Raw genomic sequence first — 27,677 nt, 5'->3', positions numbered from 1 at the left:
CAGTTTGGAATCTGAACTGACTAGAAATACTGAGTTGTGGGGTTTTTTGGGAGGGCGGGAGATTTGGGGATACATTGGTGGTGCAGTACTCAGAATTCTGTGCTCAGGGATCACGACTGGTGAGCTCAGGATACCATATGGAGGGAGTTCTGGGGATTGAATGCATGCAGGGCAAGTGGCCTCGCTGCTGTAGTATTTCTCGGGCCCCATGTTTGTTTTGGTTTGGGGCATAGCAGGTTGTGTTGAGGAGCCACTCCTGGTGGGCCAGACTAAGAGTACAGTGGGTAGGGCTTTGCCTTGCACACAGCTGATCCGGGTTTGATCCCTGGCATCCCATATGGTCCCCCTGGCACTTCCAGGAGTAATTTCTTATTATCACCGGGTGTGACCCAAAGAGCTAAAGAAAAAAATCCCAAAAAGAATTACTTCAGGTGTTGCTTGAGGGACCATACATATGGGATGCCAAGGTTCCAACCAACGTCAGCTGTGTGCGAGCCAAGTGCCTTACCTGCTGTACTATCTGACCCTAAGTTACTCCTTGCTGTATCTTATTTAGGAAAAGCAGAATTAATCTTTTTTTCAAGTTCTAAAAATAATGAATTGATTCTCCATTATCATCAGAAGATGTCCTATTGGTTGCCTTTTAAAATCACCATAGGGGGCTGGAGTAGAAGTATAGCCGGGAGGGTGTTTGCTTTGCATGTGGCCTGCTCATGTTTGATTCCCAGCATCCCATAGGATCCCCCAGGCACCGCCAGGAGTAATTTCTGAGTGTACAGCCAGGAGTAAGCCCTGGGCATTGCCAGGTGTGTCACAAAACAACAAATAAGTTAATGAGGAAGGGAGCAGGGGTGTCCTGTGCCTAGAGTGGGACTGTCACCTTTCACTGTGGGCAAGGAGCTGGCTGACAGTCAACGCCTGCTCTGAGCATTTGTTTGTTCCATTAAAGACAGAGCATCCAGATATCCTTTAGCTCGGGTGAGAAGTTGTCAGCACGCTCATAGTGCCCTGAGGTCAAAGGACGTTCTTTCACCAGAGCTGTCACTTTTCTTTGGCTCAGGCTCATGCTTCTGCTCAGTTCCAAGTTGCCCTTTATTTTTTATTTGTTTTTCTAATGCAGCTTTATTTTGGGTTTTGGGCCACGTCCTGCAGTGCTCTGTGCTCAGGAGCGACCCCTGGTGATGCTCTTGTGGACCACATGTGCATTTCCCGTACCTCTTAATTGGTGCGATGTGAGCCAAGGTGTGTCACAAAAACAGCAAATTAGCCTCTGTATTATCTCTCTGACCATATTTGTTTACTCTTGATATCGGGGTATCATAATACGAGTCCACACTCATATTAAAGCCCTTATTGTATAGTGGCAGAGCTACGTCTGTCCCTCCACCAGTTTCAAGACCTCTCCACCATTATTTTATGATTTTTATTTTTATTTTATTTTATTATTTATTTATTTTGCTTTTTGGGTCACACCTGGTGATGCACAGGGGTCACTCCTGGCTCTGCACTCAGGAATTACCCCTGGTGGTGCTCAGGGGACCATATGGGATGCTGGGAATTGAACCCGGGTTGGCCGCATGCAAGGCAAACGCCCTACCCACTGTGCTATCTCTCCAGCCCTTATTATTTTTAAAATGTAGGAGTCCTGTTATTTAGTCAGCCACTGATCAAGTGACTCTCGTGAACATGAACTCCACATTACTTTAAAAAAAATTTTAAATTTAATATCTGTGGGATAGACCATAACAAAGCTGTTCATGATTGAGTTTCAGTCATACCATGATCCAACACCCATCCCTCCACCAGTGTACATTTCCCACCACCAATGTTCCCGGTTTCCCTCCCACAATCTCCCAACACCCCACCCCCCGCCCCCAGCTGCATCTATGGCAGGCACTTTTCTTTCTCCTTTTCCTTTTGTGCTTTATGGTTTGCAATACAGGTACTAAGAGGTCATTGTGTTCAGGGCATTCAGTATTTGTGTTGGGAAGGAATGTCTGGAGTAGCTTTATAACTGGGTGGCAGCTATGAGATTTGGATGTGCCTGCCAAGGTTTCTGGAAGTACAGGGAGGTGGGGGGGAGGTAGCCAACCTCGACCCAAGAAAGCCTGGAGATTTCAGTCACAAAACCCACATACCTGAATTTTCAGCAGATTATATCTCGGTGAGGTTCATCCTGAGATGGTGGAGTCCAGCCAGGGGCATGGAGGTGATTTTGGATTGTGGGAGCAAGTGGCTGACTGCCGAGGTCTCTGCTTGGGTGGGTACCAAGTTGACCTGCCTCCGCCACTTCCAATTTACCTGGGTCTGCTCAGCCTTGTGCGGGTCCTCTGAGATTAACTTTGGCTTTTTATCTTTTTCAAGATTTATTTATGGGTTTCTGAAGCAAGGCCGATAAATGAGCTTGTGTAGCTGAACCGGAGGGCATGGCTCCCACTTTTGGCCATTTCATTTCTCAGGAAACTTGGTCCTGAGTGGTTGGGGTCTAGCCAGGGCACAGTGGCAATTTTGGGATATCAGGAAGTCTGAAGGCACCATCCAATTACTGATTCACTCGCCTCATGGGTACAGGTTGACCTGCTGGTGCCACGCACCCCCTCACCATTATCTTATATTCCCTTTCCCCTCTTCCGCCCCAGTTCCTGCTGATCTTGTCTTAGGATTTGTTTCCATTTGGGGATTATCTAATTCCTTTCCTTATTTATATTCTGCCTGTGAGTGGGATCATCTGGTATTTATCTTTTACTTTCTGAGTCTTTGCTTAGCATGATGCAACTTGGAATTTGACCTAAGCTGCTACAATCTGCAAAATTTCATCCTTTTCATAGCTGAATGGTATTTCATTGTTTATATATACCAGTTTGTCGGATTGGGGTGTATGTAGGGCCATATCAACAGTGCTCAGGAGCTATTCCTGGCTCTGTGCTCAGGAGTGATGTCTGGCAGTGCTCAGGGAACCATGTGTGGTGTCAGGGATTCAAAACAGTGTCATTATTATCTAGCAGAAGCTTTCGGGCAGGGGTGCTCTCTGGCTAAGTGCGCTGCCATGAACACTTCAGTTCCATTCTTCTGTTCGTGTCACCATGTGAATGAACAGCAAGATGATGCAGTGTTGCCCCTCCCCGCCACCCCACGCCTTCAGCAGACTCGCGTGTCAGCTCCTTGAGGCCTGGGCAGTGAGCCCAGGTGAAGAGCGGAAAGGGCCCGTTGCACCAGGACCCTGCCCTGTGCCCAGCCAGCTGCTTGCAGGCCAGGGCTGGTCACCGGCTCTGCAAGAAGGGCTGGCTGTCCCCTGATGGCACCGAGTCTCCATGCGACCACGAGCAAGGGAGTCTGGCACGCCAGTCCCGCACGGTGAGTGCAAGTGGTTTCTGATCTGGGGTTCGAGAATGGGAATCCTGCTGTACCCCAGCCTGGCCTCATGGTTCCAGAAGGTGCCAGGGTCTCTGCATCTCCTGCCTGTTTTCTTCCGGGTGCTGCCTGTCGCCACAAGGCTCGGTGGGGCATGGAGGGGCTGTGCCTGCCCACGGTCAGGGCTCTCCCACTCACTGCAGGTGTGGCGAGCGGCTGTCTCAGGGGCCCCTGGGGGAGGCCAGGCGCCCGGGGCCTTTCCTCACTCGAGTCTTGTGGCGACTTTTCCCACGCACTTCCCGCTCTCACCAGAGCTCAGTTTTGGAGCGTGACCCTGTGATTTCCTGGGGGTGGAGGGGCCCAGGCTGGGGCAGTGATCTCCGCACTGTCACCTCAGCACTCTGAGGTCCAGAGACCCTCCGGAAAGGAAAGGTCAGTCACAGGCCGGGGGACAGTGCTGCCAGTCATCCCAGCTGCTCCATCGAGGAAGGGTGGGCAGAGCTGGGAAGGACAGTGCTGGGCACACGCTAGCGGGGAGCTGCGGGAGCTGCCCGAGTCCTGTCCCCACAGCTATTGCACCTGGGGACATTGCCACGTGTGTAGTCCCTCCTCTCCCCTGCCAGCTCCTCTTGGGACCAGTGTGGGACATGGGCCCATCATAACAGGGCAGAGTGGTTCTAGACCCTCACTGCTTTGACAGCAGCGTCACCCCAGAGGAGCCCCTCCTGCTTGCCACAGCTTCTGCGCTGGCTCCCTTGGTCCTGCCTCTGTCTGGCTCCATTCTCCCAGATTTGCGATGTGGAGCATTTATCCTCCTGGCTGCCAGTCTCTCCAGCGGGCACCTCAGAAAGTGCCTTTTTTTTTTTTTAATTTTACCACCCCCCCCCCAGAAAGTGCCTTTTAAAAGCGCATTTTTGGGGCTGGAACGATAGCGCAGCGGGTAGGGCACTTGCCTTGCACACGGCCGACCCAGGTTCGATTCCCAGCATCCCATATGGTCCCCTGAGCACCATCAGGGGTAATTCCTGAGTGCAAAGTCAGGAGTGACCCCTGTGCATCGCCGGGTATGGCCCGAAAAGCAAATAAATAAATAAAAGTGCATTTTCATTTGCTTCTCTCCTAAATGCAGAGGAAAGGAGCATTGAGCACTGGGCTGGGAGTTCATGTGCTGTCTGCCCTGCTGCTCAGGCCTCAGTGCCAGGTGTGGAAGCGGAAGCCGGGTCACTCCGACAGGACTGAAGCTGTTGTGGTGTTGTGGGTCGTCGCAACTCAGACGTGTGGGGCTGCGAAATTTTCCACCCTGGTTAATGGTTTCTTTATGATGAACAGAATGAGAGTCATGAGGGTGGGAGCTGATGCCGGGTCACGGGCCAGGGCCGGCAGCTTGCCAGCTGCGCCGAGTGCTGACCCCCAGGCACGGCCCGGGCGGCAGGCTGAGCTCATGTGCTGCAGGAGGCCCGGGTTTGAACCCTGAGCACTGCTGGCTGTGCCCCGCCTCCCCGAAGGACCAGGTAGGGAAGAGAAGGGGTCGAGTCTGGCTGAGGGAGTCATGCCCCGGGGGCCAGCACCCCATGGCTGTTTCTGGTCAGCTCCAGCCCACTAGCCCAAGCAGTGTCCCCTGTCTCTCGGGCAGGAGGCTGGACGCTCCTGTGGAAGGGACGTTCCCTCCGGGCGCCTCTCGTCACTGGAGGCACAGGACGGCCAGGTCTGTTTCACAGGCCTGCAGCAGGGAAAACAGGAGCAACGGGAACAAGGAAAACTGCTGAGGGCGTGAGGAAGGTGACCCTGGCCTGGGTGGGGGGGGTCTCGCTTGCTGTGGGGAGGACAGAGCCAAGTGTAAGCCTGGCAGCGGGCCTGACATCAGAGCAATGAGAAGCTGCTGACAGCGGTGAGTGGGGGAGAATGCAGCCTGACGGGTGCCCCACTGCCGGGGGAGGGACGAGCAGGAGGCCATGGGGACACGTACATGCCCAGCGGGTCCCTATGGAGCCCCTGTGGACGAGGGACCCAAATGAGGTGTCTGAGCAGGATCGTCAGCAGTGTGTGTTGTGTGCCCCGTGACGCCTGGAAAAGGTCACCTTGGGAGGCGATGGGATTTCTCTCCACCACTCTGGAAGTTTCCCACCTTCCACCACAGTGGAAGCAGGAGACGGAGTCTGGAGCGGGATCCTGCTGGGGTGCGTGCCCTGCACAGCGGTGCCCGAGGACGGGCTAGGGCTGTTCCCACAGGTCCCAGCCATCTGAGCCCACTGTCTTCCTCGCCCCCACCTTCCAAGAAAGGGCTCCCTCTTACTACAACCCAACTGCCTTCTTTCCCTCTTGCGCTGTAACTGCTGCTGGCAGGGGTCATTCCTGGCAGTACTCTGGGGACCCCATGCAGTGCCAGGGAAGGAACTGGGTCAGCAGGATGAAGGCAAAAAAGGCCGTAACCTCTGTACTATCTCTCCAGCCCCAAGGTTTCAGCTTATATTTTTTATTTATAGAATTCTCAAAATTAATCATGGAAAATTGCAACTTATTTGCAACTGCCAAAAAACTAGCATGAGCCTCACATACCCATCCCTCCCCAACTTCAAGGAGCAAATACATACCATTTCATTGTTAATTATCGGGAACCTGAAGTTTAAGGATCATTGGAAACAACTCCAAGGACATCATCAGACAGAAAACCTTAATTTTAATTGGTTACCAGATTTGTGTTCAAATTTTTGATGACCTCGTAAATTATTAAACGTGTGTAGACTGTTGAGGCTCCAAATGAAGATCACAGGTTGCATTTACATAATACAGTGAACGGTTAGCTCTGATTTCCTCACTTTTCTTGAAATTGATGATACTGCCCTTGACCTGGCATTTCCTGGGTGGCTTTGAGTTGTCCCCTGGTGCTGGGGAGTGTGAGCCTCTGCCCTTGGTATTTGCTTTAAGTTGGCAGGTAGAGCCAGATTCCCTCAGATCCTGGGCCGTCTGGGTAGCTGCCCACGTACTGTGTGCCGACTGGCAGGCGAGTGCTGGCCTGGGTTTGTGACCGTTGATGGTGAGCCCCAAGTGGGGGTGTGGGTCACTGAGGTCACACTCCAGCTGAGATTTCCCTATACAGAGTTCTCTTTTCTAACCAGCAACCTAAGGCAGGCATCACTTCCAGCAGAGTGGGCAGGAGATGCCCCTGCACTGCCGGCCCCCGACCTTGGGAGGCGATGGGATTTCTCTCCACCACTCTGGAAGTTTCCCACCTTCCACCACAGTACAAGAGCATGCTGTGGGTTGCTGCCGTCCCAGCTCTAGAGCGAGGCTCCCACATGCCCTGTGCATGTGAGAAAAAAATGCCTAGTGGGCACACTGAGTTTCCTGTTCGGTGGACAACCCAGATCCAACTTGTACAGTGATGCGCCAGGGTGGGGGCAGAGGTTGGGAGACCCCAGAGCGGGATGTAAGGAGGGCGGGGTGCTGATAGGCCTCTACTCCCATCTGGGGCCAGCACACCGGTGTGGGCTAGGGCCCCTTCAGGTTGACTGACCCCCACACTTCACAAGGATCGTCAGCAGTGTGTGTTGTGCACACAGACGGTCTAGCTTGGAGCAGGGGGTCTGGACTCTGACAGGCTAAGAGCTGGTATCCCAAGGACCCCCTCTTGCAGATGCCCAGGGAAACCAGCCGCTCTGCATCGTGACCCACACATCCCAGTGGGATTCCATGACTTCTGTTACTCCTGGTAATGCGTTTGCTTTTCTCATTCTCTCTCCTCCCCTCTGTGTCATGCTTCACACCTGTGGTGCGTCTGGCCTCTGCGCCCCGCCCCTTCCTCACAGCCCTGGACCTATAGGGTTAAATAGCATAAGAGATTTTGCAGATGTGATTCAGGCTTGCAAGGTGGGGATTAGCCTTTATTATTGTGGAGGGCCCAAAATTTGGTCAGAACAGAATTGTGCAGAAGAGAATGGGAGTTCTGGCCGTGAGCCAAGGGATGTGCCCCCATTAAGTTGAAAAGGCAGGAAGGATATGCCTCCCCCTGCCCCCTTAGCCAGTGCTTCCCAAGGCGTGAAGCCCCCAGAATCTGGTCCCTAAAACTTCATAAATGTTTGTTGTTTTAAGCCATCAAGTTTGTGATGACTTCTTTTAACAAAGGAAACAAATACAACTAAAAAGCAAGATCAGAGGTTCCGGGAGGTTCCAGGAAGAAGTGAAGAGCCCCGAGGCTTAGACCCTCAGCTGCTGCCTCCTGTGGCCTGCTCCTAGGCCATGCGGCCTCTTGCCCACCTCACCCGGCCCTGCCCTTTCCAGGGCTTGTGCACCTCTTAGTGCTTTTGGGCAGGGGTATAGCTCTGGAGGTGCTTACTCCTGGCTCTGCCCAGGGACCACATGGAGGATTGGGATTGAACCTGGGTCAGCTGTGTGCCAGGCAAGCACCCTACCTGTTGTGCTCTCTCCACAGCCCGGGGACTGGAAAGCAGGGGATGGGTCCTGGGCCACCAGCCCCACTTGCAGCAGGCAGCAGCCTCTGGTCAAGGTTACTGCACAGGCTGTGCCTACCCCGCTCGTCTGGGAGAGCAGCCTATGTGACCGACACAGGTGCCTGGACTGTAGCATCCAGAGCAAACACTGCTGGCTGCGCCTCTGGGAGCAGCACAGGTGGCTGAGAAAGACAAGCAGCACCATTTTCCCGCCTACCCCGTGACGCCTGGAAAAGGTCACAGCTGCCTAGATGTTTAAAATGCGGACAGAACGGGCATTCCTGTGCCAGGACTCCTAGCCGCAGCAGCTCCTGCAGGAGAGGACCCTGTGGCCTGCAAAGACGCACATTCCAGGCGAGTAGTGCCCCAGAGCTGTGTGCCCAGAGGTCCCGGGGGTTGTGCCTCTGCTCCCAGGCACCCAGTCATCACCTCTACTGTTTTAGGATGAGGAGTGCTAAGCTGATAGGGGCACTGCTTGCCCTGGCTGGAATGCTCCAGGTGGCACTGTCCCTGAAAATAGCAGCTTTCAACATCCGGACTTTTGGAGAGGCCAAGATCTCCAACGCCACCCTCGCTAACTACATTGTGCAGGTGGGTCCACATGGCTGGTTGGGAGGGGTCACAGGTCCCTGAGCAGATCTGCGTCTTGGGACCCCTACTCGCAACCCCCTGCTCAGTACAGCTCTGGTCCTGTCACCAGATCTTGAACCGCTATGACATCACCGTCATCCAGGAGGTCCGAGACAGTCACCTTATAGCCGTGGGGAAACTTCTGGACCAACTAAATATGTGGGTAACAGTGGCTGGGTATCCCTCAGGGGCTGGAGTCAGGCTAAGCGTCCCTTGACTCTGGATGTTTCATCCATCCAGGAAGGGCCCCAACACCTACCACTATGTGGTCAGCGAGCCTCTGGGACGCAGCACCTACAAGGAACGCTACCTATTTGTGTTCAGGTAATGGCCCGGGGCTCTGGGGAGCCATCCCAGAGGCAGAGCAGGGTTCGGGTCAGGCCTCCCCAGCCACAGGCTGACCTCCGCTGTCAGGCCCGACCAGGTGTCTGTGCTGGACTCATACCTGTATGACGACGGCTGTGAGCCGTGTGGGAACGACACCTTCAGCCGAGAGCCCGCCATCGTCAAGTTCTCCTCCCCGTACACCGGTGAGTGCACTTGAGGCCCTGCCAGCCCCTCTGAGGACACCTTGAGTGTCACATGCTACCCTGAACCGCCCTTGTGCTTTGGACAAGGTCCACCCCCAAATGCATGACCGCCCCAGGCTTCAGCAGACGCTGTCTCCACAGAGGTGAAGGAGTTTGCCATCGCTCCTCTGCACGCAGCCCCTGATGAGGCCGTGGCCGAGATCAACTCGCTCTATGATGTCTACCTGGACATCCGGAAGAAGTGGAACTTGGAGGTGGGGCCTTGGCCTATGTGGGCTGGTGGCCAGCCTACTTGGTACCCCGAGCCAACCCTCTGCTGTGTCCCGGCAGGACATCATGTTCATGGGTGATTTTAATGCTGGCTGCAGCTACGTGAGCCAATCGCAGTGGTCATCCATCCGCCTGCGCACAAACCCAGCCTTCCTGTGGCTGATTCCCGACAGCGCTGACACCACAGTGACAACCACCAACTGTGCTTATGACCGGTGAGCAGGGGTACCGCAGGGCCTCTTCCGGGGGCAGCGGTACAGGTATTGGCCGCCTGAGTGCTAACGGGAACTTGTGCTGGGCAGGATTGTGGTCGCTGGAACCAAGCTGCAGGACGCCATTGTGCCTGACTCGGCTGGCCCCTTCGATTTCCAGAGTGCATACAGGCTAAGCAGTCAGCTGGTAGGTGCCTGGCCTTCACTCGCCGGACTAATGGGGCACAGTGTGTAGGTAATTCGCCACTGTGACCATCTCCTCCCCACAGGCCCTGGCCATCAGTGACCACTATCCGGTGGAGGTGATGCTGAAATAAGCCTGAAGGGCCGGCGGTCAGTCATGCTCCCAGAGCCCTCCAGACTGAAGCGTCCAACACAGTAAGGCAATACGATACCTTTAATAAAGTTTGAAAGGGATATTGCAGCCCAGTTGTCAGTGCTCTTTCCCCCGCAGGTGCTGGTCACCTCCCCTCCAGGACCTTGACAAGCAGGTGGTTCAGGCGGCCCACCATGGGTCTGGGGTCATCCACAAGGCCGGCGGCAATCATGGCATTCTCGTAGATCTAGGAGGTAGACAGGATCCTCAGGAGGCAGCTGGGTGGCTGCCCAGCCCCAGCCACAGGCTGACCTCCGCTGTCAGGCCCGGCCAGACTCACCTGCTCCACCAGCAGCTGGGCCAGCTCAGGGTCGCTCGCTTTCAGCTGGCTGAGCTTCTTGATGAGCGTGTGCCTAGAACCCAGAAAACCTACAAATGGTTAGGAGTTCTCTACTGAACTTTGGCTAGGCCCCCAGGGGAGGTAAGCTGGGCTTCTACTCCAATCAAATTCCAGGGGATCAAAGATTAACTGTGAAACAATAAAGTGTAGTAGGTAGGAATCTGTGTTATCATCTCAGAAGGGAAAAGCCTTTCCAAGCAAAGTATTAATTAAGAGAGTGAATTTAAAAAAAAGTTAGAAACCCAAAAAAGTGGCATGTGATTTACAGAAGTCTGTCTTATTTTGCGGTTTTGTGCCACACTCAGGGATGCTGGGGATCAAATGTGAGCTGGCAGGGAGAAAGCAAGGCAAACACCAAATCTCTCTAACTTTAATTTTCTAACATTTTGTTTATAAACGTCATTTTAAAATTAAATTTCATTGGGCAAGAGATAGTGCCGAGTTTAAGGCACTTGCTGGAGCACCACCAGGAGTCACTCCTGAGCACTTCCAGGTGTGGCCCCCAAATGGTTGCTGAATATGATTTTCTAAAGGAGCTATCTTATATACAACAAAGTATTTCAAGATACTATGTTCTTGTTTGGAAACAATAGTCAAAATTTTCAATCTGTTCATGTGTGGATGTGTCAGCCTGATTTACAAAGAGCACTCACTTCCTACAAGGATGATGGGTGTTCAAGGTGATGAGCTCTCATCCCCAAGAAACCCCAGACAACAAAATCCATAGAGCCTTGGGGCTGGAGCAAAAGTACAGCGGGTAGGGTATTTGCCTTGTACGCGGCCCAACCCGGGTTTGATTCCCAGCATCCCGTATGGTCCCCCAAGCACCGCCAGGAGTGATTCCTGAGTGCAGACCCAGGAGTAAGCCCTGTGCATCACTGGATGTGACCCAAAAACAAAAAACAAAAAACAAAAAAAATCCATAGAGCTTTTCAGAAGTAAATATAGGAGCATAAACTCGTGGCTCACATGACTGTCTTTTGGAGAGCCAAATCCATACTTCCTCCAGGAGGTGGTTCAAACTCTCAAGCAGTTGAAAACAGGACCCAAAAAATCTAGCAATGCTGTGGGGAAATACTTCCCAAGTGTCCTGCGAAAGAATTCCTTCAGTTAAAGTCTGTGTCACAGAAAATAAGGTCAGTATGTACAGACCTGGGGGTTCTCACCTCCAGAGAACACAGGGACCAAAATGTTCAAAGGGAAACTGCCCAGTTAAGTGCGGGCCAGGGCAAGCACATGCAGGCGGCTTGGGTTTGGCCTCTTACAAAGCAAGTGTGCTGAGAACCACACCATGAGTATTAATCAGCTACAAAACGAACACCTCACCACCATATCCCAGTCACTGGGGGACAGGAAAATACGCACATGGCATTATTCTTTTCACTCAAGTCCTGAATTAGCACAGTGGCTGGTGGTGTGAAACTACCAGGCCAAGGAAGGAAATAACAGCTAAGATTGTTGGAGAAGGAGCCCTGGTATAGGGCTGTTTCGAGAGCGATCCATTCTGGAGGTGCTGAGATGCCAAACTGCATGTCACGACTAAAACACTTCGAGGGACCACCTGTGGGGTCCCCTAGGCCCTGGACAGGACAGCCTTACCTGGGATTGATCTCCAGGGTGGGCTGCAGGAGCTGGGCGCGCTCCTCTTGTGTCTTGGCCAGCTGCTGCATGCGCAGGAAATGCCGGGCGGCCCCCATCTCCAGCACGGTGATCATTGCAGGGTGCGTGTCCAAGCGAAGAGTCACCTACGTGGCCAGGTGGGGACCCTCTTCACTAGGGGAGGTGCCAGGGCTTCCCCTCCCGGACCATCATCGACATGGAGTGGGAGCTGAACCCATGCTGGGAAGGTCTGGAGCAGCGCAAGATCTAGGGCCCCCATCACGGTGCAACTGTTACCCTCACAGCCTGTGGTCCAGCATCTGACCCCCAGGGCTGAGAAGCCCAGTGTCCCTTACAGCCATGATGGAGCCTGGATCTAACAAAACCTCAACGGATTGCGGCTCCAAGCTGAGGTGGGCTGTGGGCTCTACTGTCTAGATTTGTCATTATTGTGACGTCACACAACAGAAACCAAGAATCAGCTCACGCTGCAGACCCCAGTTTGAATCCTAACATCACATGGGGTCTCCAGAATACCACCAGGGGTCACCTGAGCAGAGCCAGATGAGAAAGTCCCTGTCCACTGCTTGCTGTGGTCCCAAAACCCCCTGCATCCCCAAAACCCCAAGTTGTACCTCCACCAGGCAGAAGTGGGGCCTGGCCCTTGGGGGTGTGGACTAAGGCACTGGGGTCCAGCTATAGAATACCACCCCCGCACTGATTTACTGGCCTGGAGTTCCCTTTCGCTCTCAGTCCCCCTCTCCACAGGGAATGTGGAGGTTGGGGCCTTCCCACATGTGGAGCACAGGAACAGCCACGACACGCCTGGTCCCCTTCATCCTGGTCATGGACGCGGCTCTGCGGCCTTACCTTCACATTGGTGACACGCTGCCCCAGTACATTCCTCATCCAGGCCATCAGGTCCTCTGCGTCCTTCTCTGACAGACGGTCACCAGCTAGAGGAGAGCAGCACTCAGGGACCTATTTCCAGGTCCCACTGGGTCCAGCCCCTCAAAGCTGGTTTTCAGCTATCCCCTCTGGTGGCCGGCCCAGGGCAGACAAGCCACCGATACCGGAAAGGGCTTCTCCGCAGTCCAGCCTAAGGGCAGCTGAGGCAGCAGAGGAGGGACCTGCACTGTAAGCCAGCCCGGTGAGCCTGACACCATGAGCGCTGCCAGAGGTGGCCCCACAATCAGAAAATAAAAATGAAACATTACATGGGACCCGTGGGCTGGAGAGCTGTTACAGGGGTAAGGCGTTTGCCTTGCACACAGCTGACCCTGGTTTCAGCCCTGGGATCCTATACTGTCCCAGGCGACTTGTGAGCATTTGCCAGCTATGGTCCGCATTAAAAATAAAAGCAGGGCTTGGCACTTGGTGGCCCGACTCCCATGTAGATCGGGAAGCAGCTGCCGTTTAAGGAAGCCCACCCGGAAGCACCAGAGCCCCAGGGTCTCCACAGGGAAATGCTCATCAGCTGACAGGTCCACAGTGGGTTGCTGAGCCTGGGCCGATGGAAAGGACTCGGCAGGACCCGCACCCCACACCCACCTGCAGAGCCGTCCTCTAACTTCTCCTCTTTGAAGTGATCAACCACGATGTCTGTCTCGACAGAGATGAGCTTCTTCTTGTCAAACTCACGGAGGTGCAGCAGGGTGAGCTCATCAAACTGCTCGTAGCAGAAAAGGACCTGCAAGACGGAGCGCCACCTAGCCTGAAGGGGCCTCATCCTTCACAGACGGACCCCAATGCTGAGGGCTGGCCAGGCACCCGGGAGAGCTCCAGGGAGGCCTCGCCTGAGCTGTGGGGACGGTGACAATTTGCTGAGTAGCCTATGCCCTCCCTCCAGTGCTCACCCACCTCAGTGTTCTTCTGTTTCATGGCCTCGTAGTAGGGCGAGTGCTCGGCCAGGTGCCGCGTGGGGGCACACAGGTAGTAGATGTTGCGGGTGCCGGGCTGCATGCGGCCAGCATAGTCCTGCAGGCTGGTCAGCTGCCCCGCGGGCAGGGCTGAGGACTCATACCGTAGTAGCCTGGCGATGTCCTCCTACAGACAAACAGGTCTGTTCCTCTGGGTTCTCAAACGCTTCCAACCCCTGAGGGGCTGTGGCAGGAGAGTGGAGTGGGGGGTCATGGATGACAGAGCCACCCTCCACAATGAGGGGCCACTCTAGGCCACCTCCTCCCCAGAGCCGACGGAACCTGCGGCCCCCAGGGTTGGGCAGTCGTGTCCCAGATGCTGTTTTAGAACAGCAAGAGTCAGCTTCTTTGAGATGGAGAAGGTTCTGGAACTGGTCACAGTAGAGCTGCAGCTTGTTCATGTATTCCCCCGAAACTCCTCCCTCACAGGGTCTCCAGAACCCTCTTAACGACACCAGAGATATGCGCTGGCCGGCCGTGCCTCCCTCCCTCGCCCCAGCCCCTGAGGCCCTTGTGGGAGCACAAAGATGCCTCTTCCAGCCTCAGGTCCTGGGCCTGGGCGCGGGGCTGAGGACAGTCCGGAGAGGAGCAGGGTGCGAGCTCGGTCCTGTCCCCAGAAAGAGGCACAGAGGCCAAAGGCAGTGTTAGTGTCCCAAGCAACTCAGAGCCACCAACTTCAGTCATACCTTCACCTCCTGCTCAGCCGTGGTCACGATGCCCTCCCTCATGAACAGGCCGTAATCCTCAAAGAACTTGGCGTATTTCTCAGGGTCTTTCTTACTCTGGTCAACAAAGAACTTGATGAGCCTCTGCTGCAGAACGTCCCGGATTTTCCTATGCAACAGAAACGTACATCAGGCCAGAAGGAACATGAACGCAGGAGCCCTGCTAACCCGCCAAGGAGGGCAAACAACACACGTCACACCACAAGGAACGGGAGAGGAGCTCTGCACACTGGCCAGACAGTGTGGATTAGGGTTAGGGTTAGCCTCAGGCGAGCGCTGAGGGGGCAGCCCCAGGGGAACCAACAGAGGGCCAGTCCCGGCGGAGTTTCCAGCCTGGGGCCCAACCGTGGCAGCACCTCAGGAAGTAACCAGGTTGCAGGGGTCACGGGCCAGGAGGTGCTGCACAAAAGCCAACACCTCAGTGTCTGCCCGGAGGTGGTGGCATGAACAATCCCACCTGGAGGCCGAGGCCAGAGCTGGAGCCCTGGCAGGTGAAGGCGAGGCTTAGGGCAAGTAAAAGCCCTGGTATAGGGTTAGGGGCTAGCTGTGCTTATACACAAGAAAAAAACAAAAGAAAAATTTAAGAAAGAAAAATTTCAGTTTTGCCTTGCATGCAACTGGCCTGGCACTATGGTCCCGCAACACCGCTAGGAGTGATCCCTGAGCTCAGACCCCGAAATCACTATGGAGAACGCTGGGTGTGCCCCCCAACCCCACCCAAAGAAAAATGCCCCTAGAGTGGGGCATGAGGCGAGAGAGGGTCCAGCTTTCCACCAGGAGCGTGCGCACAGTGACGGCACAAGCTCTGCACATGGCCACAACGGGAAACGTTTCGCGGACCAGCCATCATGTCACTTCCTTTATATGTGTGTGTATACACACCCACCCACACACGTATGTCACATACTTACATATTATATGCATCTAAATAACTGTATACCTAAACATATGCGTATATACAAACAAAGTATATCTTTTGGTTGTTTCTGGACCACATCTGGCTGTGCTCAGGGGTGCCATACGGGGTGCAGGGGATTGAACCAGCACTCAACCCTCTGACCAAGAGTGGCCCCTGCCACCCCCGCAGAGTAAACCATGAACTATGAATAACTAGAAATAATGGAACGTTGTTATTTTTTAAAAATTTAATGTAAAAAAAAATTTTAAAAACATGAGGGGCCGGAGTGACAGCACAGCAGAGAGGGCATGTGCCTTGTACATGGCCGACCTGGGTTCGATCCTCAGCATCCCACAGGGTCCTCCAAGCAATGCCAGGAGCAATTCCTGAGTGCAGAGCCAGGAGTAACCCTGTGCAGTGCTGGGTGTGAACCAAAGAGCCAAAAAACAAAACAAAAACAATAACAAAACAAAAAACAAACAAAAACCATGAATGAGGGACAAGTGTGCTGTCACATTCCCACAAGGTTGGGAAAATGTCTCCAAATACGATCAGTCCTGGCGGGGCTCGGAGACCACACGTGGCACTCGGGAACAAAGCCTAGTAAGCGTGTGACAGAGGAGCCCTGACCGCCGGCTGTCCCAACCTGACACTGCACTATTTTCCTGTTGCCACACCCGGCGGTGCTCAGGGCCTCCTCCTGGCTCTGCACTCAAGAATCACTCCTGGTGGGTTCGAGCAGGGTTCCAGGAACATTCAGGGTGCTGGAAATCAAACCCGGGTCGCCATGTACAAGGCAAGCACCCTTCTTGCTGTACTTCCAGCCCCAACTGCACTTTTTTAAACTGAAGAACATTCAGGAAAAAGCATACTCTTTCTTACTGTGGCACAGTTGCACCCAGACCCTCTCAGCTTACGGAATGGGGACAGACATGAGGACGCTAATTTATAAAACTGAATAATCTTAAAAAATAACAAACCCAGGCTGGAGTGATAGCACAGCCGGTAGTGAGTTTGCCTTGCACGCGGCCGACTTGGGTTCGATTCCCATACGGTCCCCTGAGCACCGCCAGGGGTGATTCCTGAGTGCAGAGCCAGGAGTAACCCCTGTGCATCGCCGGGTGTGACCCAAAAAGCAAAAAAAAAAAAACCAAATCCCAAAACCCCACAAAAACAACAAAGAACAAAGGAGAATTCAGAAAGCTCATAGAAGTAAACTGATACAAGGAAACACGTGGATCTCCACGACAGACCCCCAAGCCTTAGGTCCAAGGGGCCCTAAGAGACCCAGGGCCACTAGACGTTTCCGGGACAAAGACATTCTGTTAAACCACTTGTCGGACAATTCCTGCAGACGAGTCCCGGGCGGACGCGGTGCTCACCTGATGAGCGCGCTCTCCTGCAGCAGCTCACGGCTCAGGTTCAGGGGAATGTCCTCGCTGTCCACCACACCTGGGAGACACCAGGGAGAACGTGACACTCGGCCCTGCTTGCTCCGAGCTTACACTCAGCCACAGTCGAGGTCGCAGGAGGGCGGCAGTGTAGCTCTCCGGCTCCGGGACCGGAGACAGGCGGCGGGGAGGGTGCCTCGCCAAGCCCGATCCTGAGCTCAGTCCGCAGTGAGCTCTGCGTGCTGCTGGGTGTGCCCACAGCGAACCTCAATCGTGTCCACGGTCGCCTCAGGTCTTCCACCGGTCTGAGGCCCCGCCCTCCCAACCCGCCTGGGCAGCGCCTCACCGCGAATGAAGCGCAGCCACTTGGGCAGCACGTCCGTGGCCTTGGTCTGGATGAGGACCTTGCGGCTGTACAGGGAGATGCTGGAGCCCAGCTCCCGGCTCACGTCGAACATGGACGGTTTCTGGGGTGAGGAGAGACAGGGTGAGGCTGCGTGGGGCGGAGCCTGGGCGGGGCAGGGAGACGGGGTGGGGGGGGGGCGGCTGTCGGGAACTGTATGGCCGTGGCCATGGGACAAAACAGAACAAATGATGGATTCCCAGCCCTGGGCCGAGGTTCGGCTCTCAGATCCCCGAGACCACGTGCTGACCATGAGCTCAAGTCTCCCCGGGTGGATGCTGAGGGCTTCTGGGTTCCCGTGGGTAAAGCCGGAAGGGTGCAGCCCGGCCCACGGTGGCTGAACTACCCGGCCCCACTCACGGGCCACGACTCCACACCTGTCCCCTGCCCAGCGCTAAGGGTCTGTGCCCCTCCTGCGGGCTCCACGGAAGCTTCGCCGTGTCCACCTCACCCAGCCCCCCTGCCCCCCGCCACAGATTTCGCTCACTCGGGGCAGGATGCCGGGACGGGCAGTGGGCCCAGGGCCGGGGCTCACCTCTCCCGGCACGTAGAAGATGCAGCGGAGGCCGAGCGGAGCGTCCGTCCGGTAGTGCAGGGTGTAGCGGGGCTTGTCGTGCGCCTGCGCGATGTAGCGGTAGAACTCCTCGTGCTGGCTCTCGCCCACGTCCTTGGGGTCCATCATCCAGACGGCCTGGCACAGGGTGGCGGGTCAAAGCTTGCCCTCCAGCACCCATGGGGGCCAGGCGAGGGCCCCTGACAGACTAAGCAGGAAGATGCCCACGAGGGCCTACAGGTACCAGGCACGGACAAGAAATGAGGCACAGCGCAGGGGAGACGGAGCAAAGGCTGTGGCGCAGCCCTGGGCTCAGTGCTCAGCACTGCACGCTCCCCTAAGCAATGCCAAGTGTGGTGCCCCGAGTGCACACAGACGCCTTGTCCGGGACTGAGCCAGCCTAACCCAGCCCCACCGCAGCCCGCCAGTGGGTCACTGAGGCCGCCTCCGTGCGTCAGCAGCTCAGGCTCACCTGCAAGGTGTTAAGGCGCCTCCCGTTGAGGTACAGGGGGAAGCTGACAAAGTTACTGTACTTGGTCACCACGTCTGGAAGAGAAGCAGACAGCATTCGTGCGGGCAGAAGAGTCTCCCCCCGGAGGGTCAGCAGGACCCCGCCCTGCAGAAGCCCAGAGTGAGGAGACTGGCAGCTGACAGTGGCGTGCGCGGAGCCTGCACTGTCAACCCGTCTCATGCCAAGACAGGGACACACGCGGTGCCCTCGGGACGCTCTCGGCCGGAGACCCAGAGAAACCACGGCACAGACGCGCCGGCTAACTGGGGCTGCAGGCAAGAGGGAAACAGGACCAAGGAACCCCAAGGGGGGTGACTGGCCTGACTGGAGTCCCCCCTGGGAAGCCCCCGGCACACAGCTCCTGGCGCCCAGGACGCACGCGCACAGGCCCGCCCACACCCGACGCAGGCTCCCCTTACCTCGAACTCGGGCCTCACTGGCGAACTCTCTGTTGTCGGCCTTGAGGTGGATGATGATTTTGGTCCCAGGTCGAACGCCGGAGGCTTCCGAGATCTCAAACACCCCAGAGCTAAGAGAGGGCGGAGATGAGGGTGCCACACGCAGCGACAGCGAGCACAGAGGAAGGGAGTCTGCGGCTGGGATGGCGGGGATCGAGGCTGCTGCAGCGAGGGCGCCAGTGTGTGTCCCCAGTGCTTTCCCCACGTGAAGGCCCCTGTTCCTGGGCCTCTGGGGGTCGTCAGCCTCTGGGGACACGCCTTCACCGTCCGTGCCCTGCTGGGGCCACCGGGGCCGGCCCCCTCATAAACAGAGATGGGCAGCTGAGGGGGGGACCGAGCAGCGTCCCCTGTGGGCCACACATGTGGAGCAGAGAGAGAAGCCGTGTTCCCCGAGTGCAGGCTTCGGGCTTTGTGCAAAAAAATACACAGGCGGGGTCAGAGCGACAGGCCAGCGGGGAGGGCGCTTGCCTTGCACGTGGCCGACCCGGGTTTGGTCCCTGGCACTCCACAGTCCCCCGAGCACTGCCGGGAGTCAGCCTGAGCACATCAGTGGCCCGGGATTCCCGAGCACTGCTGGGGGAGCTTTGGTGGGCCTAGCAACAACAGTGACACAAAAACAAGAAGCAGGAGCCCCCGGTGCTGCCGCCTTCTAAGGGTGGTCTCAGTCCCCACACGCGCCGACAGCACCAGAGAACGCGGGGCAGGCCGGGTCACGCTGCCTCACTCACCCGTCCGAGAGCCAGCGGTACCCAGGGCTGCCGGGCGCCGCTGAGCGGGTGTACACCTCGACACTGTCGGCCACCATGAAGGCCGAGTAGAAGCCCACGCCGAACTGGCCGATGATCTTGCTGCTGGCCTCCGCCTGGTTCTGCAGCGCGTCCAGAAAGGCCTGGGGCGGACAGGCCGGTCAGGGGCGCAGCCTCCGGGCTGCTGTGCCCGCTCTTCAGAGTGCCAGCACAGGGCCTCCCTCAGCCCCCGCCCAGGGACCCTGCGGGGCAGCAGCAGAGAGCGAGCCCACCCTGCTGACGGAGGGCCACACCCGGTCAGTGGGGGAGGGGGAGGCCCGTGTGTTGTGCACATCTCCCAGACGCCACACTTGGTGGGAAACACCCTCGTCTACAACACCGCAAGGCACTTGGCCGCCACGGTTCCCAGACAGAACGCAGTAAAAGGGACGCGTGGTCGCGCTCTCCGACAGTGCTCCTGAGCCTGGTCAGCGTGGCCAGCAGTGCCGAGCGCCTCTCCTGGCGGAGCTGGGGGGCAGGCGCGTGGGGCCGAGGCGGGTCTTACGGAGGAAGGCCATCTGCTCCCCTGCGCGGGCCCCAAAGCGCAAAAGGAGGGTGTGCGGCCCGCCTGGCCTGGAGCAGACACCGCAGCGTGCACAACACTGCCACCAACTGCCCCAACGCACCATCCCAGGGGGCCCTGGGCTAAGCCGAAGGCAGAGGGACTCAGGCCGGGCTGTGACCCTGCACCCAGGGCCAGGGCACGCAGCTCGGCCTGCTCCGCCAGGGCCTCAGAGCGACACCAGAAATCACGTCGGGAAACCTCCCCCACGGGGCCACACGGCTGCGACAAGGGCAGGGTCGCTCACCTTTGACCCCGACCGGGCGATGGTTCCCAGGTTGGACACCAACTCTTCCTGGGTCATCCCGATGCCAGTGTCCTGGGGACAGGGAGGTACTGAGTGCCACAGCACAGGTACCCGGGGCAGGGAGACGTCGGGTCAGCTGGGCTGAGTGGCACATGTCACCAGGGAAGACCTTGTCCTCTGGCCGGACCTCCCGAAAGAAGCGCCCTGGAGGACACGGCCGAGGCGGGCACAGCCAACACCAACGGACTCTGGACAAAGGCCAAGGTGACTCGTGGGGAGAAAATCAGAGGATGCTGCCCCTGCCCAGCCGGCCTAGGGACCCTGGCCCTGAGGGAGATGCCTCGGGCTCCGAGACGGGCAGAACTCGCCTCAGGCGAGCATAAGCAGGAAGCAGAGAAGACAGAAGTGGGTACAAGAAGCCCGATCGGTGCTCCACGGCTGCCGGCAGGCTGGAGAGGCAGGCGGGGCTGGCGGGAGCACGCGGGAAGGTGCTGCCTTGCACACGGCCGACCCAGGACCGATCCCCAACAACCCCCAAGTATGGTAAACCACAGACGGGGAGAAAATTTGTGGCACATACTGAAATAGGATTTATGGAGAGTATGTTCAGAATGCTTCCACCTAGACACACCCAAAAGCACCTGACCAAAAGTGAGCAGAAACAGGCCTTTCAAAGAGACGTAAAAAAAGGAAGCGATGATGCGCCGCCAGCCAGCGGCAGAACGTTCAGACGCGCCAGCCGAGGGCGGGTCCCGTCCCCCTGGGCCCTACCTGGATGGTGATGGTGCCCTTCTCAGAGTCAGTCTGGAGATGAATCTCCATTTCCGGCAGCGTCTGGCCCGCGGACACCAGCTGGTGCCGCAGCTTCTCCAAGGCGTCGCTGGCATTGGAGACCAGCTCCCGAATGAACACCTACGGCAGAGGACGGGGGCACCGTCTGGGGAGAGGGGCCCAGGAGTCGGGCTCCAACCCGTCTCCCCGCAGCGCAGCACGTCAGGGAAAGGTGGGCGGCCGCCCCCTGGAGCCAGTGCGCGCTGGAGCACTCTCCGCCCCACCCTGCGCGGGCGCCAATGGCAACACTCACCACCCGGCCACGGGCCTGACTCACAGCGGAGCAGGCAGCCAAGGAGTCTGAACTAATGATCAGCAACAGTTATTCACTCCAGGCCCCCCGGACCCAATCCTCCGAATGTGAGTCCGTGATCACCCACCCCTGCTCTGGGGTGCGACCCCTCCACGGTGGACAGGGCCCAGCGTCCAGGGAGAACATGCTCTCTGGCTTCCCCCGGAACCAGGGGCGAGGAACGGGCGCCGCACCTCTTTCTCCGAGTACAGGGACCGGGCTACGATGTCCAGAAGCTTCTTTGTCTCAGCCTGGAACTCGTGCTTGGAAACGGACCCTGTAAGGAATCAGAGGTACGATTTCCACCTCCGTGGAAGAGCACACCAGACACGCTTCAGGATAAGGGAGGGGGAGAGGTCTCTGGGCCCAGGGAGGAAATCTCGGTGCCTAATCAGGCGCCCCCACCCCAGGCGGCTCATGCTCCCCGTGGCCCACAGGGTCAGCATTTCCGTAGTGCCCGCGCGTGACAACTGGGCTGGCTCGCAAGCCAACCCTGGAAGCCAGCCTAAAAACAGCAGTTTCCAAAGTGCTTATTTAGGAAAAAACCAACAACAGAAAACCAAACCCAAAAGGCAACTGGCTTCTGTTCTGCCCTCTACCCAAACCTCAAGGGTTCCGTGGTCAGCTCCGAAAGCCAGAAGTGGACCTCCTTGAGGAGGGGCTCTGCAGCCGCGCCCGAGTGCTGCCCGGGAACCGGGAGGCCCGCTCCGACCCGGCCTGGCCAGCAGCTCCGCGCTCGGGCCCTGATTGCAAGCAGATGTGCTCTGAGTCACCACGGAGGCGGCGCTGCCGTCAGCGGCCACCAGAGGGGGCAAGAGGCAGTGCAGGCTGGCAGGGCGGGCAGGGGGCACTGTTGGGCGAGCCCTCCCTCCCCTCCCCCGGGGCTCTATCCAGGCTACCCTGCACGCTCTCCGTGCTGCTGATGATGGAGTGCAGGGGCTCCTCCTTCCGGTCCTCCGCCGCCTGCGAGCTGAACGGCCGGCCCGCCTGGAAGCTGGAGGCCAGGGTCCGCCTGCAGCCCCCACACGGCACCGCGGCCCGCCGAAGCCGAAGAGCTGGGTTTCCTGCAGACACACGTGAGCAGGAGTGTTCGTGAGACCCGTGAGAACCTCATCACCCGAGACCTAATGACCAAGGACGCAGCAGGGCCCCGCCTGTAGCTTCGCTGACATCTCACAGACGCCACGGATCAGGGTACGGTTCCCACATGCCCCCGCCCCAGGCAACACTCCTTGACCTGGGAGGCCGGAAGCAAGAAGGCCAAACGCTCTACTTGCAAAACCAAGGTGAGATGGAGAAAACGCATTCAAGTGGAGAAAAATACTTTTCACTGAAAGACATTTAGGGAGATGTGAGGGGAGAGAATTACGTGCTCAAGGGAGATACGGCGTCTTCAGAATGGAGAGGGCCGAGATCTAAATTCCTAACCGGCCAGAGAGAAGGGGGGGCACTTGTCTTGCACGCAGCCCACCCAGGTTCAGTCCCCAGCACCCCATATGGAGTGACTCCCGAGAGCAGAGCCAGGAGTAACCCCAAGGCTGAGTGTGGTCCCAACAAACAACTTTTTTTTTTTTTCTTTTCAGGTCACACCCAGAGATGCACAGGGGTAACTCCTGGCTCTACACTCAGGTGCTGGGGGACCATATGGGATGCTGGGAATTGAACCCGGGTCGGCCACGTGGAAGGCAAACGCCCTACCCACTGTGCTATCGCTCCAGCCCCCCAAACAAACTTCTTAACCATTAATATTCCAGAAGTTACCTGAATCATTTCAAGAATCCTGAGAGGTGGGAAAGACAATACTGGGATTTAAGAAACTCGCCTTTCATGCAGACAACCCCACCTGGACCCCAGAGCCAGGAAGAGCCACTGGTACCGCCAGGTGTGGCCCAGTCTTCAATGACTGTCAACACCACCAGATGTGGCTCCTAACAGTTCCAAGGCATGGGACCCCCCACAACCCGCAGTCCTTTCCATTTTACTTTTGAATAAACTGTTAAATTCCTATGATCCTCTTTCTGAGTTGTAAGAACTTTTTAAGAAAGTCAGTTTTTTGTTTATGAGGGTCTCCTTCACTGCAAGATCAAATACTTTTTTGTGTGGGGAGAGGGAAGCAAGGTAGTTTTAGTTTATTTAAACTTATTTAGAAAGACGTGAGAGGAAAGGCTGAACAAATAGCACAGCAGGTAGGGGGCTTGCTTTGCACGCAGCTGATCTGGGTTTGATCTGGCATCAATCTGGCATCTCCTATGGTCCCCTGAGCACCACCGGGAGTAATTCCTAAATGCAGAGCCAGGAGTAACACCTGAGCATGGCCAGGTGGCCCAAAACACAAAATAAACAAAAATAAATAAAAGGAAGATGTGAAGAAAGAGAGCGAGAACTACTGAGAGGACCCAGGCTCCTCCAGAGTGGAGACAGGCAGAGAAACTGAAAAGCAAACAAGCATGACACCTGTTCAAAGGAGAACACGGACTTGAAGAGAGAAAATTCAAATGATTTTCTAAAGAGTTTTTCCAAGGTGGGCTGGAGCGATAGCATAGCAGGTAGGGCGTTTGCCTTGCACACGGCCAACCCGGGTTCGATTCCCAGCATCCCATAGGGTCCCCTGAGCACTGCCAGGGGTAATTCCTGAGTGCAGATCCAGGAGTAACCCCTGTGCATTGCTGGGTGTGACCCAAAAAGAAAAAAAAAAGAGTTTTCCCAAGGTTAATTTTTTTGTTTTGAACTCCTCCCTCTTATTAAAAAGAATATACACATATTTTTTATTTTTACGTACAGTATATACACGCACACAAAGACACATATATATCTCCAGCCCCAAGAATATATATTTTTAAGCCCTAATGTCTGCGCTGGGCTGGAGCGATAGCACAGCGGGTAGGGTGGTTTGCCTTGCATGGTCAACCTGGGTTCGATTCCTTTGTCCCTCTCAGAGAGCCCAGCAAGCTACCGAGAGTATCCCACCCGCTTGGCAGAGCCTGGCAAGCTACCCGTGGCATACTCGATATGCCAAAAACAGTAACAATCTCACAATGGAGACATTACTGGTGCCCGCTTGAGCAAATTGATGAACGGCGGAATGGCAGTGAATGTCTGCGCTGGAGACGGTGGGGCGGGGAAGGTCCTTGCCGTGCACAGCCAACCTGGTTTCTACCCATCTACCCATCGTCCCCAGGTCCTTGCCAGGCATGACCCGAGCACAGGGCCAGCAAAAGCCACTTGTCCAAAAGACAACGTTCATGAAAGGAACATTCAGACATGCTCGTCACTGGGAAAGAAAGAAATGAGCAGTCCCCCCTCCAGCGGGGGCGCCAAGGCTCTCCACCACATTCAGGGGCGCCAACAGCACCGCTGAGCGCAGAGGAGGCCAGAGTGTACAGAGGCAGGCAGGCACCTGCCTGGCACCCAGCTGACTCGGGTTCGAGCCCTGGCACCCTCTACAGTTTCCTGAGCCCTGCCAGAATAGTTATCCTGAGCAGAGTCAGGCATGCAAGTCCCGAGCACCGCCAGATATGGCCCCCAAATAAAAAACAAATACAGCAAGCACTCCCTACTCACGAGCCTGCCTAGCAGCCTGAACAGCAGCCTCCTTACCCTCACGTTCACGCTCCCTTCATTTCTTCTTCTTCTTTTTTTTTTTCTTTTTGGGTCAGACCCATCGATGTACAGGAGTTACTCCTGGCTCTACACTCAGGAATTACCCCTGAGGTGCTGGGGGCCATATGGGATGCTGGGAATCGAACCGGGTCGGCTGTGTGCAAGGCAAATGTCCTACCCGCTGTGCTATTGCTCCAGCCCCTCCCCTCATTTCTTGTCAAAGTAAATTAACCGCCTACGCCTGGAGGTTTGCTCACCCAGATACTCATCTGCGAAACTTCAATCCCATCCCGCAATATGCCGGGAACCTCTGCCCTGGGCCCCGACAGGAGCGTCCCACCCTCTCCAGAGTCTCATTCCCAGTGTATCCGCTGCAGAGTCAGGCTGACCCCCACACCACAGAGACTTCTACAGCAGAGGCAGCAGCATGACAAGGGCGAAGTCCTACCTAGGTGTGAAGATAAACAAGCTCACACTCTGCTTGGGGGGACGGAAAGGGGGGGGGCCGGCTGGAGCAATAGCACAGCGGGGAGGGCATTTGCCTTGCAAGCGGCCAACCCGGGTTCGATTCCCAGCGGGATCCCATATGGTCCCCTGAGCACCGCCAGGAGTAATTCCTGAGTGCAGAGCCAAGAATGACCCCTGTGCATTGCCAGGTGTGACCCAGAAAACCAATACATAAAAAAATAAAAAAATAAATAAAAAATAAAACTCTGCTAGGAAGAGGAAGATGCTAAACAAAATGTTGAATTTTCTTCATTAGTGAATGAATTCTCCGACGATCACATTCTTTTTCTTTCTTGCCTCCTCCAACAGACTTACACTGTGTTGTACGGGGTAGGTTTGGGGACCACTCCGGGCAGTGAACGGGGACCACTGCAGTAACAGGAGCTGAACCGGGATCAGACAAATTCACCCTTCATTCAATTAACCCAAGCTGTCCCTCACACTAATCTCATACAGGGAGAATGTGGAGGACATCTGAAATGCAGAAAGCGCCAGAACAGGATTCACTGCTTAGAGTCAAGCAGAAGAGAGTGAAGCCCTGCAATGAAGCTGCAAGAGAACAAAAGGTCCCTTGGCTAGAAAAAAGGGAGGCACCGTGTCTTCACAATGAAGCGACAGAATGTGGTCCACGGAATATACAGTCAGCACACCTTAGAACCTGGGGGCTGGAGAGACAGTACAGCGGGCAGGGTGCTTGCCTTCCATGCCCCGCCGCAGGTTTGCTCCCTGGCACTCCGTAGGGCCCCCAGAGCACCATCAGGCGTGATCCTTGAGTGCACAACCAGGAGTAACCCCTCAGCACCGCCGGGTGTGGCCAAAAATAAATAAATAAGTAGATAAGTAAATAAATAAATAAGCAAGCAACCACATCTTCAGTAGTGGTGGGACTTAGAAAATGAGCACAGGCTATGCCGGTGGGAGGGGCGTCTGTCTTGCACTCCAGAAGGTCCCCCGGGCTCCCCAGAACGATCCGATCCCTGAGCGCGGAGCCAGGAGCAAGCCCTAAGCACCGTGGGACGTGGCCCCCAAACAAAACAAAACAAAAATAAGGAAAGAGAACGTGAGCACAGGACATTGTCTGGTGAAAGGCGCAGACAGCGGCTGTCGCAACAGTAATCAAGCCTGGCTGCCACCTCTGCGCGCGGTGCCCTAAAGCCACTGGCCTCGCCCCCTTGCCCTGCACGCGGCGGCCGGCCCGGGTGGGCGCGCGCTCGGTGGGTCCTCACGGGGTGCAGGACACTCCCACCCCAATCGACCCCGGGCACCCGAACGTCACCGCCGGCGGCGTGGGCCCCGCGGAGCCTCGGACCCGCCGCTCGCCGCAGCTCCGGGGGGGGGCCCGCCCGCCGCAGCTCCGGGGAGGGGCCCGCCCGCCGCAGCTCCGGGGGGGGCCCGCCCGCCGCAGCTCCGGGGGGGGGCCCGCCCGCCGCGCCCCGCACTCGCCCCTCCGCGCGCTCCCGGCCGCCCTCACCTCCCGCGGCGGCGCTGGGCGCCCGCAGCACGAGCCGCAGGTGGCGGCCCCACGGCAGCAGCGCCCGCAACTCCCGCGCCATGTCCGCCGTCCGAGCGCCCGGGCGCAGCGCGGCGCGTGGGGGGCGGGGCCGGGGCCTGCCTTCCTCGGGCGCGGCGGGATGACGTCACGGCGCGCGCGCCGGGCTGCCCGGGGCACTGCCTGCGCGGGCGCGGGCCCTCGAGCCCCGGGCCGGACCTCTGTGACCTTGGGTCGCGTTGTCAAGGGCGACAGCCTGCGCCGAGCACCCTGCTGGCGCGTCCCGGACCCGGGGCCGGAGTTCACACCGCCGCCGCGGGTGTGCAGAGCGGTGTGGGCCCAAGCGATGAACCTGGGGGTCTCCGGACGCCGTGACCCGGCCACCGAGCGCAAGTCGTTCCTTTGCAGCCGAATCCGGCCTCTGGTCCTCGGGACTCCAGACTCGTGAACGCCAGCCCGGAGCCTCCCCGGCTGGCAAACCGCGTTCCTTTCTACACACACTGTTGCGACTCCCGCCCGCCTGGGGTGAGAGCTAGCTAGGGGGCAAGACCTCCCCTGCCCCAAATCCGCTGCCCCGCGAAATGCAGATTCCCAGCCTCGCCCCGCGAGCTCCCCGGACGATTCCGAGGGCTCGTTGCCACCATCCAAAAATGTCCAGAAATCGCTCGCTTGAGGTTGTGGCAACCACTGCAGGAAAGCAAGGGAGCCCGCATCACCCTGACACCGCGGGGATGCGATTGGGGCGGCAGG

The 27,677-nt window shown here is 56.9% G+C and overlaps 2 protein-coding genes across 2 annotated transcripts; one reads left to right on the top strand and one right to left on the bottom strand.

The window, feature by feature from the left end:
- The first annotated feature begins 86 nt into the window (after nucleotides 1-86).
- Nucleotides 87-9,858, top strand: DNASE1 (deoxyribonuclease 1). Its single transcript, XM_004604154.2, has 10 exons — nucleotides 87-3,354; nucleotides 7,781-8,153; nucleotides 8,243-8,390; nucleotides 8,500-8,588; nucleotides 8,670-8,753; nucleotides 8,844-8,959; nucleotides 9,101-9,213; nucleotides 9,290-9,444; nucleotides 9,532-9,628; nucleotides 9,711-9,858. The coding sequence occupies exons 3-10, from the start codon at nucleotides 8,244-8,246 to the stop codon at nucleotides 9,756-9,758; spliced, it is 849 nt and encodes a 282-aa protein (XP_004604211.1). The 5' UTR covers nucleotides 87-3,354; nucleotides 7,781-8,153; nucleotide 8,243; the 3' UTR covers nucleotides 9,759-9,858.
- TRAP1 (TNF receptor associated protein 1) lies at nucleotides 9,820-27,049 on the bottom strand. Its single transcript, XM_055136076.1, has 18 exons — nucleotides 26,910-27,049; nucleotides 22,231-22,395; nucleotides 21,526-21,608; nucleotides 20,980-21,120; nucleotides 20,209-20,280; nucleotides 19,343-19,503; nucleotides 18,576-18,685; nucleotides 18,118-18,191; nucleotides 17,628-17,783; nucleotides 17,036-17,156; nucleotides 16,681-16,750; nucleotides 14,362-14,509; nucleotides 13,617-13,802; nucleotides 13,308-13,446; nucleotides 12,627-12,712; nucleotides 11,757-11,902; nucleotides 10,098-10,170; nucleotides 9,820-10,004 (listed from the first exon to the last, which is right to left on the bottom strand). The coding sequence occupies exons 1-18, from the start codon at nucleotides 26,989-26,991 to the stop codon at nucleotides 9,903-9,905; spliced, it is 2,115 nt and encodes a 704-aa protein (XP_054992051.1). The 5' UTR covers nucleotides 26,992-27,049; the 3' UTR covers nucleotides 9,820-9,902.
- Nucleotides 27,050-27,677: the final 628 nt, after the last annotated feature.

The sequence above is a fragment of the Sorex araneus genome, chromosome 4 (assembly GCF_027595985.1).
Source record: "Sorex araneus isolate mSorAra2 chromosome 4, mSorAra2.pri, whole genome shotgun sequence".
Taxonomy (NCBI): Eukaryota; Metazoa; Chordata; class Mammalia; order Eulipotyphla; family Soricidae; genus Sorex; species Sorex araneus.
The sequence above is the reverse complement of the archived record's forward strand: the minus strand, read 5'-3'. Positions and strand labels throughout refer to the sequence as shown.